This window comes from Spermophilus citellus (genome assembly GCF_964194105.1).
Source record: "Spermophilus citellus genome assembly, chromosome: 9".
Classification (NCBI taxonomy): Eukaryota; Metazoa; Chordata; class Mammalia; order Rodentia; family Sciuridae; genus Spermophilus; species Spermophilus citellus.
The window spans coordinates 94,158,739-94,181,804 of record NC_138191.1 but is presented as its reverse complement, the minus strand read 5'-3'; the positions used below and the strand labels follow the sequence as shown (position 1 = coordinate 94,181,804).

The 23,066-nt window shown below is 42.9% G+C and overlaps 1 protein-coding gene across 1 annotated transcript in view; it reads right to left on the bottom strand.

Annotated features, from left to right (window-relative positions):
- DAB1 (DAB adaptor protein 1) overlaps nt 1–23,066 on the bottom strand; it is a gene marked incomplete at its 5' end in the record, with an annotated part of 275,913 nt that overhangs the window by 68,129 nt on the left and 184,718 nt on the right. The window contains 4 exon segments of the mRNA XM_081306683.1: nt 785–850; nt 2,401–2,439; nt 2,909–3,028; nt 3,661–3,792. Of these exon segments, the coding sequence (XP_081162809.1) occupies nt 785–850; nt 2,401–2,439; nt 2,909–3,028; nt 3,661–3,792 (357 nt within the window).

Here is a 23,066-nt window from a genome sequence, read left to right as displayed (position 1 = left end):
CATACAAAAAAAAAAAGTGTTTGGCATTCTCCACAGAGCAAATATTTGAGAATATTAATTTTCCCTTCCTTCAGGGGGGATAAAACTGTTAGCTGGACCTTCTTTTATTTGGTTAGTACTCCATGTGTTGTTTTCAGATAGTAATTTTGAACCTACTGCTTATTGTTAGTACTGGAGTTAGCTTTTTAAAGATATCTGATGAGGAGCTGGGCGAGGCTGTGCAAACCTGTAATCCCAGCAGCTCGGGAGGCTGAGGCAGGGGGATCTCGAGTTCAAAGCCAGCCTCAGCAACTTAGTGAGTCCCTAAGCAACTCAGAGAGACACTGTCTCTAGATAAAAATACAAAATAGGGCTGGGGATGTGGCTCAGTGGTCAAGTTCCCCTTAGTTAAATCTCTAGTAGCCTGCCTCCCAAGTCAAATAAAAATAGATTTTTTTAAAAAAAGATATTTGATAAGGGCTTTCTTTTGAGAAGCGAAGAACCCTCTTACTATATGATGAAGACAATCTACCCACTTTAATACAATGAAATGTTGCATTTTGCTTCAATTAAAAAATGGTTATGACTGTTCAATATTAAAACACTGTACCCAACTGTCCGTTCAACATTTCAAAAACAAGGCATGAAAACTGCTGGTAAATTGCTGGGGAACTAGAAGCCAATTCATTCAAAGGTATTTCAACAGGTCTGGAATGACCAAGAGACCCCTAGGCTCTCACTGAGACCCCTCAGTGCTTCATGCATTTCCTAGTGGTGCAATGGTAAGAGGCAAACAATCTGATACCTGGTAAATGTTTTCTTCTGTTTCGGGATCACGGATTGGCTCGTGTCCAGCCTCAAACACAATGTACTATTACAGGAGCCGCCAGAGAGGAAAGGTCAGAGGTGAAAAAGAAAGAGGAAAAAAAAAGCATTTGGAATTCAACATACAAATCACAGTAAGCATTCAAGAAACAGGCACAAGAGAAAACACCTTGAAGAAACATTTTGGGTTACTGAAATAAAATGGTCTTGTGCATTCTGGACTTTTAAAAGGAAAACCGTGCAGATCTGTTGATCAGTCCTTCAGCAATGATAGCTCTGGGCCCCTGAAGATGCAACCTCTTTGTTCAATGGCGTTGGACTCAGTATTAGCTGAATACACTGGCACTGCTATCTAATGGGAATGCCTAAGACCCTGACTTTGCAAATCTTGTTATGGTTGAGTCTCCTTCCATTGCTCACTGGTCACCCAAGGTCTTTGGTCAAACTCTGAAGAGCTCAGAAGCCCCAGACTCCCTTGTCTTATAGATATCACCATGTTCTACATTCTCAGTTTTAAACACTGAACATTAATTTTTTTTCATGCACATGTTTTAGATTCTAAAGGACCAGGACATTTCAAAGAGAATCCTCTTCTTCATAAACAGAGGCTAAAGCTCACATTATAAACAACTCCTCTCCTCAGCAGTTAAAAGCAAGGGCATGTGATTAAGTGCCCCTTTAACTTTTGCCTGTCATATATATACTAGGAACTTTTTCTGACTCAAGTTATCAGTATTATTTTACTTTATCATAGAGGAACCAGCTTTCTGTGTGAAAATATGCATTAATATACCAAGCATATGCAATATGCACCTACATAACACCTCTGTATCCCAGTTAGAAATGCAAATTGGAGTTTCTTTATGTTTCAAAAGTCAGTTTTTTTTTAATCTTCTTTCTCTATTTAGGAATAAACTTAATGGAGGAAGAAGCTACCTATTCCCTTTTTTACTGCATCGCTGTTTGCATAGAGCTCAGACATGAACCCAAGAGAGGTCATCTCTACCCACCCCTGGGCTGCAGACCATGAAGAGGGTGCAGAGGAAGCTCCAGGCAGAGACGTCTCTGGCATCTCTCTCACTGTCCTCACGACAGCCCCTGTGACATGAGCAAGGTGATCAGAGGCCCAGGCTGCCCCACTGGGGGGTCAGAAACACTTCTCTTCATAATTGCTACAATTCACAAACCATTCTCTAGGTTGGTGCTCAAATGTCACCCAAACATCAGTCCCCCTCTCTAATTCTCGACTCAGAAAACTACCTCATTATTCATTTTCTCTCTAAAGCACTTAGAATATTCAACAGATTCTTAAAAACATTCAGCTTTGGGATCAAACTCTTACAGATTGTGGAGGGGGCTGAGGCAGGGGGAAGAGGGAGGAGCATATCTCCAAATCCCATGTTCCTGGGGCTGGCCAAACTTCTGCTAGGATTTATGGAAATTTCCTCCTGGAGGGGCTGGCAGCCCTTGCCCTCAGAAATAATCTTGATCCCTCTCCAGGTTCAGCAGTCAGTGCGTTCAAGTTTCTGACAAAGTGGCTGCACCACAGGCAAAGCCCCTGTAGAACCTAAAACTCCGACTCGTAGCAGAATTTACCTGGTACACAGGATCTTCAACATCCTCTTCCAAAATTGTCTATCACAGTGAGGGGAAGGAGGGCAAAAAGCAGAGGGCATAAAGAAAAAGACGTGAGATTGTATTCAGAAATTATAGGACAGCAGAGAAACCAGCTCTGGGTAGGATACACTGGTGGATCATTAATGTAGAAAACACAGAGAAAACGGCAGAACTCCAAAGCCCCCTCCCCACCCCACCCCACCCACTTCTTTAACAACAAATAGTAAAAGCAACTGTGGGTCTTTAGTCCTCTTCCCCTGAAATCCTCCTCTGGATTAAATATTTCACTTTCTCTAACACATCTTGAGTTTCAGAGAATAAGGGATCATTTCTAACGGCTGGCATTGGGTGACTGTAATTTACGCAGGAACCTTTCATCTTTGTTTATTTCTGCTTGGCAGCAGCAGAAGACCTGGCTGTCAGTTTTCACTTCTGTTTATTTTAAGCCCCAATCTTCTCCAGCATCAGGACAAACTCATAGGTGTACCTGGTACACGGCTTGCTCACACTGCTTATCTTTTTGTGCCTTCTTTTCCAATTCTTCTCTTTGCTTCAATTCGTAAATGAGTTGAAAGAGATCTCTCAAGTCCAGAATAACAGGTTCAGCCTGGAGTGAAAGTGGTAAGCACGTTAACAAGGGATCCATACTGAGCTGCAAGCCACCAATTTTTGTTTTTGTGGCTACGACCCGCAGCGCTTCATTTTTCTATTAAACTGAAAGCATTCCATTTTTAATTAATTCTACCTTGTTTATATTGGTTTAGCAAATTGCATATAGGCTAAAGTTCATTTCTTCAGCTCATTATATTTGCAAATTCATAATAATCATAAGCATAAAAGGCACTGCTTTTATTTATTAGTGAATTCGAATATAATAAAATTAGGGCAGACCTTATGCAAAACAGTTACTTGTTTTCTCTTATTTTCTTTATAAAATAGGCTATGAACACAAGCAAGCTTACTTATATGCATGCCTCTACCTAGCTTAATCAGAAAGGAAAATAATTAGTCATTAGGAAATACCCATTAGGAAAAAAATAAAATAAAATTACTGAATGGGTATGAGTGAGAGTTCTTGCTCCAAGGCTATTCTTCTAGGTGGGCATCTGAGGATCAGCTTCTGGTGGTGACTCATCACTTGGTCACACAACAGAGTAGATTTTAGAAAAGCAACAGGGTGGATGCTATGGTCCCCCAGAGCTGCCAAGAAGGACACTGGGCTGGGACAGGAATACTTACCGCCTGGGCTGTTTTTATGGCCACAAATCTGTGATTCCCTTCCTTCCCACAAACGTATCCAAAGGCCCGGTGGTCTGTGATGTCCTTTGCGATGTAGGAAATTTCATGAACAGCATGATGATGCTGAAGGGCCTATCAGAAACAAAACAAAGATCACATTTCAGGGAAATTTCCCTTCAATTTGTTGATTGGTAAGAGAGGTTCTTCAGCTAGGTGTGAGCAGGCCCAGAGGGCTTTGGAAAAGCTGTGTGGTCCAGACAGAAGGAAAAAGACCTGTCTATCCTTGGGCGATGGAGGTCCTCCTCCATGGTCTCAATGTTGTGATCAGAGAGAGAAGCAGGAATGTGCATGTGCTGAATGAGCATCAGTGGGGATGATGTCGCCCTGTCTAATTCAGTGGCTGTGCTTCTGCTGAGCTGTCTTTGCAATGCAGCCCAGTCAGACCTTCAGTTTGGTGGTTAACACTTGCAAACCTTGGCTTCTGCATGGTGTGGCAGAGGATGTACCTGAATGATCATGGGGGTACCATTAATATTCATAGATGTAGCTTTGCATGGCTACGGCACTTTCCTGGATGTTGGTGATATACTGTTGAGGAGTAGATAATTTTTTTTCTTTATCTAAAGTCACCATTTGGGATCGAGGTAGGGTTGTGTACAGGTTGATCCTTGCAAATTTCTTTTATCTACCTACCCAAGTCCTCATTCTCTTTCAATGGCCACTTAAAATGGTACCACCTCTATGATAGATCCCTAAACAAGGTGAGCCTTCTCTCCCCAGCGGATAACTTCCTCCCTCTCTTGTGTTTCCACAGAACTTCAGGGAGGCTGAAACTCTTGATGGATTCCTCACACAGGAACCCCTGGGTTTCCTGCTTTTCTGGGTCATCTTGCTCTGATATGTCTACTTGACTCCTTGTCTGTCTGTCCCAGCAGACTCTGTCTTCCTGATATCTGTCATGCTAGTAACCATAGCTGTGGAACTAAAGTAAACTGGGATTGACAATCAATAATTTGAAATTCTTTTGAAATTGACCTTCCTGACTTTATTACTTGAGCCTCAACAACAATGTTCACCATCCTGTTAGGTGATGGTAATCTTTATGGTTATTTTCCTAGATTAAATCTTTTAGAGCAATCTTTATTAAATAGTACCATATAAAAGCTTAGAGATGCTTTTGGAGGCTTGTAGCATGGTAAAGCCCCTATGAAGGGGCTTTTAATTATATTGGATATCAAGAAGCTTGAATGCTCACTACGGTGTAGACACAAAGCACTGACTCTCCCTCTCTGGACCTGAGTTTATTCCTTGAGCAAATGAGAAGTGTACATCACATCAAAGGCTCCTACCCCAAAGTTCTCAATCAACAGGGCTTATTAAAGGCAATAAAAAGAAGCCCCAAGCAAATTTCAGAAACTCAAAAGGATGAACAGAAATTTATAATGATTCCTAATAAGGCTACATATTTCTTTGTGCATGCAAATAAAAACAAGCGTATCTGGAATTATATCTCCTTATTGTTGGTTATATTTCTTAGCTCAAGTTTGCAAAATTATAGTTTAAATAGTCGAAGTAGGAAAATTAATGCTTTAAATGCAGTTTTCTGGGGAACAAAATCTTTCCCATTACTGAATTCTAGAAGGGAGGGAGAAATGTAACCCTAAGGAAGTTAGTTATGAAAACACTGGGAACCACCAGAGGAGACAGGAAAGATTCTGTAGGGTCCTGTTTCATCTCCCCATATCCTTTAAGCTATTAGGAGCTCCTTCCTTAAAGCCAGCTTCTGGGTGTAGGGGTTCTGCCTCTCTTGATGGTCAACTCCTTAGATTTAGACCACAGACCTTCCCAAATGTCTATTCCCCCATACATTGCAATCTTAGTGGGCTTCGGACCACATAGGCCATCTGCTGTAGCAGAAGTGCCTGCCTTTGCCTTAACTGTCCAGGTCCTGAATGTTTTTCACCTCACCCACTATTCTTAGAACTCTTTGCTTGACTTCATATGTAGTGGCACCCCTTTCTCCACAGAAAATCTTAACTAAGCTTCTCCAGAAATCTTCACCATAATCGATTTTAGGACTATCAGCAAAAAAGTCTCTACAAAAGAGTTCAATGTAGGTAAACTTACTCTTTCCCTGTTGCTCTATTTTACTTGGCCAGTGGCCTGGAAGAAATCAGCACTCCAGGTGCAGAATGCCCCTTTACTAGTTTTTCACAAACATTTATCCAGTATAGTAGTTTGTAGAAGTATGTTTGCAAATGCAAAATGTGATTTTAAAAAAGACAAATCCTTCAACAAGGCCCTCTGGCCTTGAGCTGGGGCTTCACAGAGATGTCTACATTTCTAAGAAAAGAAAAGTTACCGATTGGGCGCCATGGTAACAGCTGGCAGGGGGAGGAAAGAAAGGGGGGAAACTCTCCCCTTCTCAGGTGTTAAAGGGTTAACTTGCCCAGAACAGTGAAAGAAAAAGCTGCTTTTATGTGAACTTCTGCAGACTGAACTTCTGAGCCCTTTTCCTTACATGCTGGGTATAAAGTTCTGAAACTACCTGAACTTGGGGTTCAGGAAATTAATTGATTACAGTGAAAGCTGTGCCCTCTGAACTTGGCTGCAGCCAAATAAAACTGTTTCCTGCTTTCTTCGGTGCCCTGCCTTGTCTGTCCCCTACAACACATACACTGGGTTGCCTACTAGACATCACTCTTAGAGGGTAGGTATCACCCTAGTCCCTCAAGTGACAATAAGATGAGTGTATAATTCTAACAAACTTTGACACAAACAAAGCTGGTGAAGGAGGAAGTGTTTTGTTAGCAAAATAATCAGGATCTGCTTATTTTTGTTTTATCCAGAGGACATATTTAGCTGGTAGAGGAAAACTGTTCCAAGAGCAGTAGCTTTTTCATGGTGCTAATGATGTAAAATTGATGAGATTTATATTCACACACCATGGGGGCATTGATTTATAAGCTTTTGTGAGCAACTATGGTATGTGGCAGCGGGAAGTGAGGGACAAAGACTTTCTTTTCATCTCTCCCTTTCCTGAAAGTATTTCTCACTGCATAATGTGGAAAATGTTATCCACGTCTCCTATTAAATCAAAGTTTGACGACAGTGCCTTATTGATTGCCAAGTGGAATATTGCTCTAAAATTAAACTGTGATTAGAAGCCTTCCTGGTGGAATTAGATTTACAGATGATTCCGCAATGGTAAAATATCACCTACTATGCAAGACAGCAGATGGAGATGTTTTAATTTATCTGGGAATCCTCATTAAGTGTTTTAAAATCAAAACATTTTTAATGCCTGATGATACCTAATATTGCCTTGCAAAGTGTAGCTGTGGGTGTGGACGCGTGAAGTGCTTAAAGATATTTGTAACATTATCTCTTCCCATAGTTAATTTTATGACATGTTTAAAAGGATTGCTCTGCAAGTGCTTCATTCATTCAGAAAGCAACAGTCAGTGAAGGGATATGTCTTCACTTTCTCTGACCTTAACCATGCAGACATAATATAGATGCTTGGAAATACAAATACACTCGAATTCTGCTCATCCCACAGTTGTATTATCGCATTCATTTTAGCAACTCAAAGCATTGTGCAAATACTTGTTCACTGAGCCTCAAAATTGCCCCATGTCTTCAAGAAGATTGTATCAGCACAATCAAAGAACAGTTGGAGCCAGAAGGAGCATTCAGTGTTACATAGTTCAATTCTTGACTTTACTTATGACTGAACGGAGGGCCAGAGAATGTACTGGCAGAACCAGAACCAAATCCAGGCCTTTTCTTTCCTACTCAGGATGACAATACAGGAAGGAAATGCAATTGTATAGAATCAAGGCCTCCTTTCCCCAGACTCCTAGCTCCCTAGTCCAACAACAGAGATGATCCCCTGACCAGTAGGGACAGGGAAGGAGAACAGGGAGAAATGGGCCACAGGTAGAAGAGGCTGCTGAGGATTTCAGCAGGTATCTGAGGTCCAGGAGAGTCTTATATATGAAGGTTTAGGGGAAAGGTCTACAGGTGGCTTAAAGAGCAAGTCAAGGTTGCATGGCCCATAAGTTTACCTCCAGTTCCCAAGAGGGATTCCAGGTTATGCTGTATTGACCTCTTTCTTTCAGTGATACCTGCTGAGCAGCCAAGGCCCAAAAGGAGATTTATCATGGGAGATTAGGCCATGGAGGAGTGCTTCCACAGGGAGTCCTAGAGCCTGGCAGGCTGTTCTGGAGGTGGTGAAGGCAGGAGAGCCAGAAGCAGAGCAGGACAGGATAGAAAAAAGGCAAACTTTGGTATGTTTCTTGTTGAAAACATTTATTGTCTTGAAAAACAGTCTGCATATTAAAATACTATAAAAAATTAAAGCAGGTAATCCCAGTGACTCAGGATGCTGAGGCAGGAGGATCACAGGTTCAAGGTGAGCCTTCTCAATTAAAAGGAATAGGATAAAGATCAGTGGTAGAGAGCCTCTGGGTTCAATCCCTAGTACTAAAAAAGGAATGGCGGAGTGGGTATGGGAGACAGACAGACAGACCGCAGTGTTACTTATTCCTGTTCTGAGTCCTCCTGCTTACATTGTAAGATAAAAGTTGCCAATAAAGAATTAAAGAATTCCAAAGACCATCCAGGCATTCAGTCTGACCTCCCTCCCACATGTGGACTTCTGGTAACCTGCCCTGCAAATAACTTGAGGAGCTCTCTAGGTTTGCACCTGCCCACCCTGCCCTCCTCCCTCTCGTCCCGTGTTTCCCTATCTATACGCATAACCATACCACACACACATCTGTGTCATACCTAGGCTCCAAGGCTTAGCTTCCACATCTTGCTCAGCCAGGAACCCTCCTAATCCCCTGCAGTAATAACTCTCATTCCTCGAGCCTATGGCATGTGCTTGTCCTTCTATGTATGATGTTTTGCCCTTCTTAAATTCATTTCAGATTTATCCACTCATCCAGTCGCTCATGTCATATGTATCCATTGAGGGCTTATTATGTTCCAGCCCCTGTGCTGTGTGTTGCATCTATACAGAGACTTGAAACATAGCCCCTTCCTCAGGGAGCATGCACTCTTCCAAGATAGGCAGGCAATGAAACTGGCACCCACAATGTAACATGACAAGCTTTACATTAGAGGTGCACACAGCATGTCATACAGGCTCAGCAGGAATGTGGAGAGGCACCAGGGAAGACAAAGGAGGTGACCTGAAACTGAGTCTCCAATAATAAATGGGAAGTCCCCAGGAAAAAAGGTAGGAAAGAGCATTCTAGTTAGGAAACAAAACAGTGTGCAAAGGCACCCGGATCCTACCAGGGACATCATGGACAACATCTGTGCAGACATTTTCTATTTTGGGAATGTTAGACCTTTCAGAGTAAGATCCATGTCTGGCTCTCCTAAATCTTACCTCAGTATCTAATATTATTGTCTTTGAATGAGAAATGATACTTAATGATTTCCTTCTTAAGGAAAGAAGGAGGTGAGAAGGGAAGGGGGCAAGAAGGACAGAAGGAAGTGCTGAGCCATCTTGCGATGTGTGCTACACAAAGTAGGTGCTCAATAAATGTTCATTGAGCAAATGAATTGGGTTAATTCATGACAATTCACATAGGAGTCATTCTGTGAACAGAGGGTTTCTTATCTGATCATCATTAAATCTTTTTTCTTTGCATTTCCATGAGCCATTTACCAATGTTTAAATGAAGTATCAAATTGTTTGGAGGGTTACTGTCTGACAGAATAAATTACAGAGACGACTTAATTTGTAGTATGGTTCAATACAGCCAATTAAATACAGTATGGATTAGAGAGTCATCTGCCGCAGACTTCACCATTAGCTATTTTTAAAGAATAAATTCTACCCTGTTTAGCCTTCATATGATGATTGTGTGTGTGCGTGCGTGTGTGTGTGTGTGTGTGTGTGTGTGTGTGAGCATGGTGCATGCAGACTTTCCTAAGGCAATACTATTCATAGGAAAAAATACTCACTAGGATTCAAGTGAGTTAACAAAAAACAAAACACAACAGAAAAGCAGATAAGTGGAGACAGACATAGAATAAAAATAGATACATGCAAAATACAGTACTTCACACTACAAGCAATTACAGTAGTTAAACCCTCACAAGACAAAGGGAGGCCTGGGCTTATTATAAAGGCCTTTCTCTTTGCTCACATATTTTAGGATGCCTTGCTACATGGCAGTGCCAGCAAGGTAAGGAGGCGACCTCTGCACCAGCCCCCAGGTACCCATTATCAGATGCCAAATGGAGCAGGTCAGAGGGAATTGTTCCCTGGTTGCCATGTTGAAATTTTCTAGAAGGTATTACTTAAAGACAAGAGCAAGCTTCCAAATAACCCAGGCTCTAGCTGAAGAGGTAGTGTGATAGCAGAGGAAAGAGAAGGATTGTGGAGCCAAAGAGAATGTGGGGCTCTACCATCTGTCCGATGTGCAGCTGAGTCCATCTTTCTACCTTTCTTAGACTTCTTCCCCCGTTCTACGTAACACAAAGAACAATATGGAGCCCATAATGTTGTTGAAAATATCGAACCAATGCACATAATGTACATCAGATAGAAATTAGATGCCATTTTCCCCAATAGAATGAAGACGGAAAAAAGGATAATATACTGTTGATTAAGTGTGGGGAAATATTTTCCTGCATACTAGTTTGCCACACGTCACAGGAATAAGTACAGCATCTCTCACCTTGTGCTATTGGGAGGATTAATATGTTAGTGTACATAAAGTCCTAGGGCAGGGCAGGGCACGTGGAGAGGGCTGGTGTCAGTCAGGAAGGGTATTTTTTCTTAAATATGTATTTTTTAGTTATAGGTGGACACAAGGCCTTTATTTTACTTTATGTGGTACTGAGGATTGAACTGAATGCCTCACTCATGCTAGGTGAGCGCTCTACCTCTGAGCCACAGCCCCAGTGCAGGAAGGGTATTTTTTGTTATCAGCACAGATATGATTTGGTGCAGCTTCACTGGAGGGCTTGGTTGGCTGTATGTTTCAAAGCCTTAAAGACATGCATAAACTGACCCTATGATTCCTCTCGTAGGGATTTAATTATCCAGAAATAATGTAACACACGGACAAAGATTTAGATATAAGATATTCCCCGCAGTGCTGTTAGAATAGTGAGAAATTAGAAATGTCCAAACTGTTGGGCATTAGCTGAGTAGTTGAAGAAAATGCATTCTGATATATGATGAAATAGTATATAGTATGGAAAAAAATCATTTGTAGAAGTAGTTATATTTTGCTACAGAAATAAATTCTGGACACCCCATTGAGTGAAATCAAAAGCATATTACAAAATAGCATGTTCAATATGATACTATATTTTATGAAAAAATAGGCATATCCATAAGTTTGGAAATCCATCAATACAATATTAAGGGTTCTCTTTTTTTTGAGTGATGGAATTGCTAGTGATTTAAAAAATGGAATTTTTGTTTTTTTGGTACCAATTTTTGCTACACTAAATTCTTTCATATTTGAATATAGTGCCTGTAATGTCATCTATCGACATATATAAGCCATTCTTGAACCCATTCAGTTTCCTTCATTCTCATGCCCATAACCAAGACTTGTCAGTTTTGCCTCTCAGATATTTTCCACATTGTCCACTTCTCTCCCTCTCCATCACCAGCAGTCAGGTCAGGCAGCCATTATTTCCATCCTGAATTATTGCAACAGCCTCAGTCCCCACTCACTCACTCTGAGAGTCATACTAAGTAGGAAGAGACTGAGAAAAAGGTCTGGCCAATTCAAGCAAGTCTTTCTAGTACCTAAAACACACCAAAGTCTTCCTGTGTCTCTTAGAATAATGATTCTCTCTAGAGTCCCCTTGATTAATGCCACCTGGACTGGTCTCTATCCCTCAAATGCACTGGGCTCTCACCTGAGGTATGTGTACATGCTGATCTACACATACCTCAGAGAAAAAGCACTCATCCAGATTCAATCCTTAGTATCAATGTCTCTTCTTGAAAGCTGTCCTGACTTTCCAGCAGAACACAGGTTCCTGTGCCAGCCACAGGTCCTCTGAGCTCCCTGGACTTTTCCATGGGGGTGGACATGTGGTACTGACACCCTGTACCATTAACAACTCCCAGAATCCCTCTCCCCAGCTCCTGGCAATCACCATTTTACTTTCTGTCTCTATGAATTGGTCAGTAACTGTTTTTAAATGAAAGAATGAATCTGTCAATAGCATCCTGGATCCAAGACTGTCCCTGATCCTGGCTCTAACTCCACTAGTTTTTTTTTTATCTGTTTTCCTCTCTAGGTCTTTGTTTCCTTGTCAATTAAAATGAGGAGGTGGGAGGCAGTAAATAATCATGTTCTTTTTAGCCTCAACATTTGCAAAACTCCTTTTTAAGTTGCATAACAAAATAGTAGCTATAAAAAACAGCTTCTTAGCAGCTCTCTACATATATATTATTAACACAGAGACCTGGAAAAATGTACGTGAAGCCCTTGCCTGAAAATAGGGAGATGCACTTGTTAACTAGCTGAAAGCATCCCAGACCTGTGATTTGGGTTGAAATTTGTCTAACAGGCAAAGTGGAGTCAGGTGTGCTTAATCAGTTAGCAATCACCAAAGTGACACCAAAGCAGATTTCTGCTCAGGAGACGTAAAAACCACTTTAAACAGGGAAACTGGCTTTGGTATTAGTTTCTTAATACTGGGGTTCAGTCAAAATCCCACACCCACGAGAAGGGATGCCGCTGTAGCATAATCAAAGTTGTTAACAGGTTGAACTGACCTTCCTCTTCCATTAAAACTACCACTCATTCTGCAAAGAAGGCTCCCCAGGGACTAAGAGGAGTAGGATGCAGCCAGGCTCTCCAACACCAACCAGATATGTGTATATGTGTGTGTGTGTGGGGGGGGCGCGTGTGCAGGGAGGGCTCCCATTGTAGCTAAATTCTCAGAATAGTTTGCATATTTTGCAGTCCTATCCACATTCCAGAAAGAATGTAGTGTGAGGGGAAGATGTTCATCCTCCATGACTCTATGGCTATGGGCAAGTCACCTTATCTCATTGAACCTGTTTCTTGATCTGTACGACAGGAATGGTCCCCTCCACATAGGGCTGTGAGGAGAACCACTTAACCTGTCTAGTAACACATCTGGTGAATGGTGGGAAGACACATCTGGTGAATGGTGGGAAGGCTCTTAACTTTTGGATTTTCTCCCAGTCAACTGAGTTTAAGATTCTCAATCTGATGACAACATTATCTAATGATTACATTATATGGTATTCAAGCATCAACATTATGCAATGTTCAAAGGCATAGGTGAGACCTTCCTGGGAACTGTAAAGGTAATAGTCTGCAAGAGGTAGTGTGTGTGTGTGTGTGTGTGTGTGTGTGTGTGTGTGTGACAGAGAGAGAGAGAGAGAAGAGAAAGCACGCGCGTGCAAGCAAGCTAGCAAGCAAGCAGGGGAAGGAAAAAAAGAGCAAGCACAACTCTGGGAAGTCAGGTTCCCAGAAAAATAAATGAACTTACAGTTTCCAACTTAACTTTGTCATCTAAGAACCAGGATCCTGTCATTTCTGAAAATTTAACCATGAGTTTTCAGTTATGGAAATCAGCAAATTCCTTCTCTAGCTTAAGACTTTTTTTGAGGTGAATTTTCTATGGCTTGTGACCAAAGGATTTCTAAGCAATGCGGTAATAATCATTATGACTACTATAGGAGAAAACAAGTGACCTCCCCCCAAGTAGGACGAGGTTGACCTAGGTTTTGAGCAAGTGTCCTTAGTGGGCAGGGGTACACCTGGTTTATCACCAGTAGCAATTAATATTGGAATTACAATTTTGAAACAGCTTTGGGTATATATTAGTATAAAGCAAATACATAAATACACTGTTGTTAAAAAGCAAGACTTTCAGTGAAAGAAAAAAGGAGACATAAATATTACAAAAAGTCAAGAAGTAATCCTGCAATGTAACATTTAAAATATCAACGTGAACTCATGATTAATAATATACATATTCCCATCACCATTTGCTCAAAGGGCCTAGAAGAAATGAAACGCCAGGAGCCACAAGCACATCTAATATAGCTATTTATCATCCAGCTGTCTATCTATTGATCTCTTAACCCATGGAGAGAGTCAGAGAAAGCAAATACGGCAAAAGGTTAAGTTTTACAATTAGTCTTTGAAATTTTGGGTTTGAACATCTTTAAGATAATAAGTTAGAAAAAAATAAATCTGAGACTGCTCCTTTCTGGACTTCTACTTTCTCACCCTCTCTATGAGAACAGGAGAAACCAAGGCACCATACCCTCAGTGACATCCCTGAGAGTCAGCAGGAGACAAAAGGCCTTCAACATGTCCACCTGGGCCACTATTGCTCCAAAACATGAGGGATCTTTAAGAAGATGTGTGTGCTTAGAGACAGCTTCAGGGTTTCTGTGTCCTTTTCTGTATCCCCACGGTCAGCATGGATAAATATCAGCCAACAAACTTCTACTTACAACAATAACCTCTTAACAAATTCAGGTTGAATAAATATGGGAACAATTTATACTCCTGAATATCTGAGGTGGGGGATCCCAAACTTGGAATACTGTCTAACTATGCATAAAGAAAGATTCAGACTTAATGCACCCCCTGCCCCCAGTATCCAGAGTTCCTACTAAATGCTAAGCATTATGCTAAGTTCTTGACATAAGTAAGCCTCATCTATTTCACTCACCCAACAACCTTACATATTATTTCCCCTACTTTTACTGTTGAGGCAACTGAGACATACAGAAGGGTAAAGCCACTTGCTTCAGGTCACATAGTGGATAGGGTAAACTGTGGACTGCACCTAGGTATGGCTGGCTCCAGGCAGCTTCAGAGCACTAGAATATGGTTTTGAATGCACTTCAATGACCTAGGTTTTCCTTCTCCTAAAATTCTTATTTTTATTTCTGTTTCTTTCTGCATGAAGAATCCTAATAACCATTGTAGGTGTTTAGAAATGTAACCAATGATTTGGACATTTTAGCTCATGGTGTAAAATTATCATAGCAAGTAGGTAAATGAGTGTGGCTGAATGGAAATGAAACAGCATGTCTTGCCACAAGTCACTGCAGAAACGAGGTCATTATATTTAATGGGAAATTACTTTTTGTGTTATAACCAGCTTGAAATTAACCTCTGCCTTGGTCACAATGAAGTTTTGCATGCCAGACAGAAACTTGCAAAAGAGTGAATTGACTACAAGGCAGTCAGTGGAAAGAATGTTGGAGTGGCAGTGAGAAGTCCTGGGGTCTTCATGCATCAAGTAAGGTAGAGAGCAATGACGGCAGGGACAATAGTGGCTTTGAAGCTATTAAGACACCAGGGCGCTGAGGAAAGACGTGAATTGGGGTAGGCATAAGCCAGTACCCGAGATCGTCCATCTCAGCCCAGTCAGAACCAACCCTGTAGACACTTGGATCTGGGACTTCTGGGCTCCAGACACGTGAGACAATACATTTCTAGCAGTTTCAGTTGCCCAGTTGTAGTATCTTGGTGCAGTATCCCTGAACCATTAGAGTCATCTTCATTGAATCTCTAGATCCCTTTATGTAAGAAGTCACGATAATGAGTTTGAACAATATTAGATGCGAGCATGCTCTTCTCTATCCACTCTTTAGGGCACTAAGGTGGTGAGACGAGGGTTACAGGAAATGGTCATGGAGATAAATCCTGGGCACCTGGTCCTACCTCGGCTCCCTCAGTGAGCCTCCATTTGCCCATCTGTGAAATGAGGGGCACAGGCCTGGTTCCTGCCAGCTTTGCTCTGCTTTTCTGTGTGGGATAGCAAACCCAGTAATACTTTTCCTATTACCGCCAGACCTTGCTGCTTACATCAGAAGCTTGGAGTGTAGTGCGGCACTGTGCAATTTATAGCTGCTTCTATCTAATTATTTCCTATTTAGTGCTGTGCAGCATTCCCCAAATACACCACCAAACCACTGAGGCGGTGGGCCGAGCTCTCAGCGTACAAGGATCAATTGTTTCCCTTACGCTAATTGGCCCCAGGATTTGTTAGGCTGTTGCTTTGTAAAATGAACTGTCAGTAGAAGAAATTAGCACAAAATTGCCCCCTTCTTTGAAAATGCACCAGACACCATCCCTGTCGCCAACTCCTCCAAGCCACCTTAGGGTCTCAGAGGGTAAAACTGCCACCAGTTCATACATTTTTCTCACTTGTACCATTTTGCAATTCGAGCTGAGGGAAGTGAAGCTCAGAAGGGCTCAGCGACTCGCCCCACCAGCTTCCGTCAGAGGTGAAGTTCAGAGCTGGGGCTGAAATCCCACGTGATACCTGGAATCACGTTCCTTTTACTGCAGCAGGGCATCTCCTGAGGGCTGTGATCCTGAGTCTTCCCAGCTGTCCACGCTCTTGTCCCTCCTTCCTGGCATAAATTTTCATCTCTGTGCCAGACTCAGAGACAGCTGCACCCAAGTGAGGGCAGATGTAAGGAGGCTACGTCACTCAATGTACCACTTCTGCATCAAACACCCAAAGCTGTTGGCCCAGCTTTCATCTGTCCCCATGACTTAATTCTGGCAACTCCAGAAACTCCCAAACTCCCCATCAGGCATTGTGCTGGGTGCTGGGGACACAGAGACAGAGCTGGCAAGACTTTTGCCCTTGAGCAGCTCACACTCCACAGTGGAGAAGGGAGGGAAGTCAGGTGCTTTTGCCCATGTCTTCAAAAAAAACCTCTCCCTTGTCTTCCTAGTGCACACTACAGTCAACAATTCCCCCTTCATCTGCCTGGTTACCTGGTTAGTATTATTCTCTTCCATTAGACTGAGGAAACCAGGAAAGTAATACATGTCAGAATGCATGTATTATATGGTTCAGAATTGCATGCCCAGCACCTAGCACACTATCTAATGCTGTGTGGTGTTTGTGTGCATATGATTTGTGGAATGAATAAGTGAATTTTATGTTCACACCACCATAGAGGTAAGAACAGGAAAGGAATAGAGGCCTGATGTGAATAAATTATTAGGAAGTGACTAGGTAAAAAAGACTGATCATGTTGTTCCATCCAGAGGGATAACAAAGAGTCACAGAACTAAAAAACAGTATGTGATACTGGGAACTGCAAACAATCTGAAGTCATTAAACCAAAAAATGCTAGGAAGAGAGTAGCAGTTTCTGAGGTGACAAGGTAGGCAGGGGCCAGGGAGGCAGGATTTTGAAGGTCAGATTAAAAAACTGGGGTGGTAGAAATTGCTCTTTTGGAATTGACCCTGCTGAAAAACTTCACTGCTGCGAAGCCTTCCTGCCTGTTGCAGATGGAGCTCTCCTTCCCCGCCAGGGCAGCTCCCTGAGCCCCACTCCCAGCAGGGTACATCGGATGGGAGTCACCTCCTAAGTCTCTTATCAACATGGTGTGCCCAGGGCATGACCAGCTGAGTAGCCAGGGAAGGTTCTTCACAGGTGGACAGATGGTTGCAAATGAACCTGGCTTTCCCTGCTGGAGAGGAGGGTTCAGTGCCTTGGAAAGACATAGCTGGACCTGAGCAATCACTCTTAGACCCTGAATTTTAAATGCAGCAGGCTCTCTCGTCTGGGGATGGTCTGGCAAAATGTCTGCTTCTCAGCCCTCAAGTGTGATCCACAGAAATCCATTCAATATTCCTTAGCAACAGGTGATAGGCTGCTGTCTTATGAGAATGACTGAATGGCTGGTGGAGGCAGCAGCAGGGGGATGGAGGGGGTGGAGGGGGTGGAGGGGGTGGAGGGGGTGGAGGGGATGGAGGGGATGGAGGGGATGGTGGGGATGGAGGGGATGGAGGGGATGGAGGGGATGGAGGGGGTGGAGGGGGTGGAGGGGATGGAGGGGATGGTGGGGGTGGAGGGGATGGAGGGGATGGAGGGGATGGAGGGGATGGAGGTGTGCCTCTGTTTGGTATGTGGCACTGGCAGCTTTTGGAGACAGCTGGATACGTTTCCCAAGCTCACAGCATATATTTTCATATGACCACATGGTAAACTCTGAGTGTGAGGACATGTGCAGAGTCAGGTCTAGGCATCCCTTGGCTCTGCTCTGTCTTCTCTGCCATATGATGTGGGAAAGTCACAGACCTTCACTGAGTAATGCTATCCCCATTTGTGAGAAGCTATCTCAGGGTACTGCCTTACAGACAGACCACTTGCAGGTAAGCTCAGGTACTTTAGCAGATGTTAGTGATCGGGAGGAATCTGGGAAGGCCAGAAACAATCTTGAGCACAGAGAAAAATAGCCTGGTTCTTCTATTCATTGCTCTTTCAGAGAATGATCACTAAGGGCCTGCTATGGAGCAGATGCACAGAGGCTCAGAACATAGGAAAGATATAGGACCAGAGGCAGCCCTATCCTCCAGGGGTCTGGGCAGACTGTTGGATGAAGAAGCAACTGAACCAAGGTGCAGTGGCACACACCTGTAACCCCAGTGGCTCAGGAGGCTGAGGCAGGAGGATTGAGAATTCAAAGCCAGCCTCAGCAAAAAATGAGGCGCTAAGCAACTCATGAGATCCCATCTCCAAATAAAATACAAAATAGGGCTGGGGAGGTAGCTTAGTATAGAGTGACCCTGAGTTCAATCCCCGGTACCCCTACCCCCAAAAGAGGCATCTTCTGAGAGAGGTGGAGATGCAGAATGGCTGAGAGAGCAGGCAGTGGACCAGCTGGCCCCAATGGGGCAGGTTGTCAGAACAAGGCGGCCTCAGGCTGGTTCCCAAAAGATAGTAGTTACCAAGGAAGAATGGGATAGATGTCCACCTCAAGGCGAGGGTGGGAGCAGGTGCCGATGCTAACACAGACTAAGGTGGCTTCAGAGAACTCTGAGGGGTTCTAGGTCAAGTGTTGAGAGGGTGGTGCTGTGAGGTCATCTGTATGTTCCTTTTGTATGCACTTTCCAGAAAAACTTCCCCTTGAGATCAAAAAGAGAGAGAGGTCAGAGCCAAAATGTGGAGCCCTGGCATGTCATTTGAGGATTCTATGGAGATTTCAAGGGTGGGCTTCCAGCTGGCCTGCCTGCCCCACTCTGTCTCTGAGCCCCTTCTTCTTTGTTCTCTCTTTGCTCAAAATCCTTTCTTTTTTGGTGTGTAATGACCTATCACCTGTATACCTATTCTTAACCTGGATAGGGGTCCACTTGTTACCCTACCTAAGAATGTCAGTGGCTGCCACAAGATCATAATTAACCAGCAATGGCAAGGATGTGCCACTGACAGCTTCTCCGTGATCACTCTCCACTGGGACTCTTCTGAGCCCTCTTCTCAACTAGACCTAGACCTCTGCCTATAAAAAAACCAAAAAAACAAAAAAGCATGTAGTAATAGCACAGATGAGCCTTTCCAACATTAGGTCCAGAAGCATTACTGAGCATTGACTTTGCATCGGGGTATATGCTAGATGAAGGAATTTATTCTGTGTAAGCGGAGAAGTGATACATGGGATGAGCAAACACTGACATAAATCCAGCAGATCAAGACCTCATGCCTAGGATGACCTGAGCTTGCCCCCCTTAAGGTGCATGCCCAAGAAAATTCAAGACTGTCAAAAGAATGAACTGTTTCAGCCCCCACCTGAAGACAGGGCCCCTGTCTCCCAGCCTCTGTGAGAATGTTGGAAGCTCAAGTCCCTTCTCCTCCTCCCCCACTGTTCCCTGAAAGCATGCTTGTCTCTGCACAACTCAGAATGGGGTCCAGCTCTTTTTCTTGCTGTTAGTAGGTAGTGAATAAAATATGTTTCTCTGCTTTAATTAATGTCTGGCTGTGTTTTTCTCCAATACCATACATGGTACAATAATTCCTCCTTTAACTGGAGACCCAAGCCTTGGGCTTAACTAAATCACTATCTCATTTATTATGATTCCTGCCTTTGAGAATGGGGACATGATTAGGAGTACAAGCTCTAGAGCCAGAGGTCAACTCCTAGCCACTCTACTTACAGCTGGGTACACTTGGCAATGCGCTTACCCTGTTTGTGACTCAACTTTCTCACCTGTATAACGGGAAGAAACGTCTCTAGCTCACAGAATTATCATGAGAATTGAATCAATTAACATATGTGACAGGCTTAGCACAGTGCCCAGAAGTCACTAAGTGTTTAATAAATGTTGTTATTTCACAGTTATTCAAAACGTATCCCATGTATCACTTCTCTGCTTACACAGAATAAATTCCCTCACCTAGCATCTATCCCAATGCAGAGTCAATGCCCAGTAATGCTTGTGGACCTAGTATTGGAAAGGCTCATCAGTGCTATTTCTACATGCTTTTCAGTCTTGTCCCTGACTGTACTGTGACTGCTGGTTTGTATGTCCACAGAAGGATCTGCAGTACCCGTGAGTGTACTGACACACAATAGGTGTCATTCCGGAAGATGAGGCAAAGGGGAACATCGATCTTTGTGACCCTGCCCACACCTGGAGTGGGGTTACAATGGGGAGACAAGGCCAGAAGAAACCCTTGCAGTTTGGTGCTCTATTGAGCAGAGGCAAAACTTGGCTGGAGACTGCTCCAACTGGTTCTTCCCTGTGTATCAGAACGGAATGAAGGACAAAGTGAGAGGAGTTGTCAAGTTTTGAAATGAATAATAAGATGTCTTCAGAGTGAGGCATATAAAAGAGATGAGCTAAAAATACTGCCGGCTCCCAGAGCATCTGGGAAGCAGAAGGATTAGCGAGGCGCCTTTAATTGCTGCAGAACAAAGACTTGCTGGTGAAGGGGATGTTGCTCTCACCAGTTGCACCTGCAAGCAGGTAAACACACCGATAAAAACACAGGGTGTTTATTCTGAATGCCCTCTCCCCACTGCAGGAAATTAATTCCCCAAAGGAGGCACCTAGCAGTTTCCTATCATTTGGATACAACAGGAAACATTAAGGGACTCAGGCAGTGGGAGGAGGGGGAGCAGGTGGCTTGGGAGCACCTCCTATGAGCCTGATTTTATTTTTTCCATAGGATCAGATTTAGTTTTCACTGGGAGCCAATGGGGAAATTTTACTCATCAATTATTTGACAGAGAAGGACACTGAGGCTCAGAGAGGTAAAGTTTCAGGCCTAAAGTCAACCAGATAGAAAGTGGGGGTCCTGGGACTGGACTCAACAGGTCCTACCCTCCAACTACCCAATTCTCAAATCCAAGAGCATGACAATATACTGCTCCATATCCACTTTTATAAATATATTTTAATTGAAGTATATCCTTTAAACTATAGAAAACTATCTCTACATCTGTCCATCCATCTCTCCTTCCCTATTTTGGTAAAAAACCTTCCCTTTGCTTTTGTGGGCCACAGCATGGAAGGCGAATCCCTTATTGGATCATTTGAGGCTCTCTGGCATCTAACAGTTAATAGTCACTTCGTAGTTACATGTGCAACGTGCTTTATAGCTTTTGAAGCTCTAATTTATTATCTCATTTTATTATCCCCAGGATAAAATGAGGCCTTGTTTAGCTCAGAGAGGTTAAGTAATCTGCCCAAAGTCACACCTAGTAAGAAGCAAGCTGGAAACCAGCACAAGTAAGGGCTTCTGAAAGCCCAGGACAAGGCTTTTCTATATCCACTTGGTAGAAGGAGCCGGTGCAGAGCCCAAGGACATGGACATTGGGATGGGTTCGAGTCCTGGCTTTACCTCTTAGTAGCCACGTGACCTTAGGCAAATGTGTATCCTCTCTGCCTCATTTTGCTTCCCTGTTAATAAGGGTTTAATAAATGTCACATCGTATTTCACAGTTATTCAAAATGTAATGAGGTAATCACTTCTCTGTTTATGCAGAATTGTTTTGAGAATAAAGGTTTTACTTATTGTTTTTTTTTTCCTTCTTCACATTCCTTCCCCGTATTATGGGATGTACTCCTTCTGTTGAGAGAATCCTGTCGCTGGCCCTAGACCACCCAAGTAAGAGTGGAAGAGGTGGGGTTTAAACGTAGGTCTGCCTGACTCATTCAGCTATCTCATTGAGATTCATATTTGCATTTCTTTTCCCAATGACACACGGATTAGATATATGGAAAAGAACCTAGGCTGAGTCTCCTCATTCTGGCTCAGAGTAAAGAAATGTAACTCACAGGGAACCTTGCCATTATGAGGCCACCTCTCCTCCCTAGGGGACATTAGCTGTAATCAAATTATGTAGGTATTGTTCAACAAAGTTATTTACATCCTAAGTTCCAATGACTCTACTGGACCCTATAGGTCCTGTACTAATAGCCATGGCTCCTAGCCCTCCAGAGTCATGGCCTAGTGAGGGCCAGCCATGATCAGTAGCAATGTGATGTTCCAGGGACCCTGAGTAGCAATGTGGTGTTCCAAGGAGGTACAGGGTGAGAGGAGAACCCATGCAAGGTGCCTGTGACAGTATAAGACTGGGGCTAAGTCCTAAGTATCTATATTCTGAGAATAAGGAGGAACATTTGGAAACTAAAAAATTTTGTTCCTTAGCCTCAAAAAATAAAAAGTAGTACTTAAAAAAAATCCTTCCCAGGTATGAAAAGTACTTCATTTCTTATAAGGAGTGGTGGGAAGGGATGAAAAAGGGGCTTTGTTCATGTCACTACTAGAAGAAAAGGAAAGACAAGTAAAAGCCCTGGTATGATGATGAGAAGCAGCAGTTAACTCGGCAATACTTCTAATGCCTAATGAACCCAGTTCTGGGATAATACTGGGGATCCCCATTCCCCAAATCATAGTGCACCAGTAATCTCTGCTTATCTAAACTGCAATTGGAGGCCTCAAAGCCTTAGTTGCATCATCTATATAATAGGAATAATAAATAATTTCCTTCCAGGATGACTGTGAGAGAAAAAAAAAGGGAAATTGCATGTAAAACCCATTACCAAGCTCATAACGATTCTCCAATAAATGGCAGTGGTAAGTGAACCCCAATCTGCAAACACCCAGTGTGACTGAGCGTGGCGCGTTCCTAGGAGCCTCCATTTCCTGATTTACAATATGCCATAATAAAAATGCACATCATAAAGTCGGGGAATGATGAGATGACTCCATGTGTACCTAGAGGAGGGCCCAGCGTTCAGATGAACTCTATTGCTCAAGAATCTTGCAGTTAGTTAGCATTCCAAAACTTTCATTTCTCCTTTTTTTTTCTATTCCATTGAGTATAGTTTCACGCTTACATTAAATTTTTCATCCCTTTGGTAATATTTATAGAACCCCTACTTCTAGCCAGGCACACAGCAGGATGCTTTGGTTGGCAGTGTCTCCTCTTCTACCTCTGTCCAGTTTTCAAAGAGGAACAGAGCCCATACAGCTCCCAAACCCTTTTAGCAGTCTCCCTTTTTCACGAGTCTGAGTCCTTCCAGCTGCACAATCGGAGCTTCTTTATGCTTTCGGCACACACATGAGGATTTCTTTTTAAAAATATCTTCTACTTAACAATC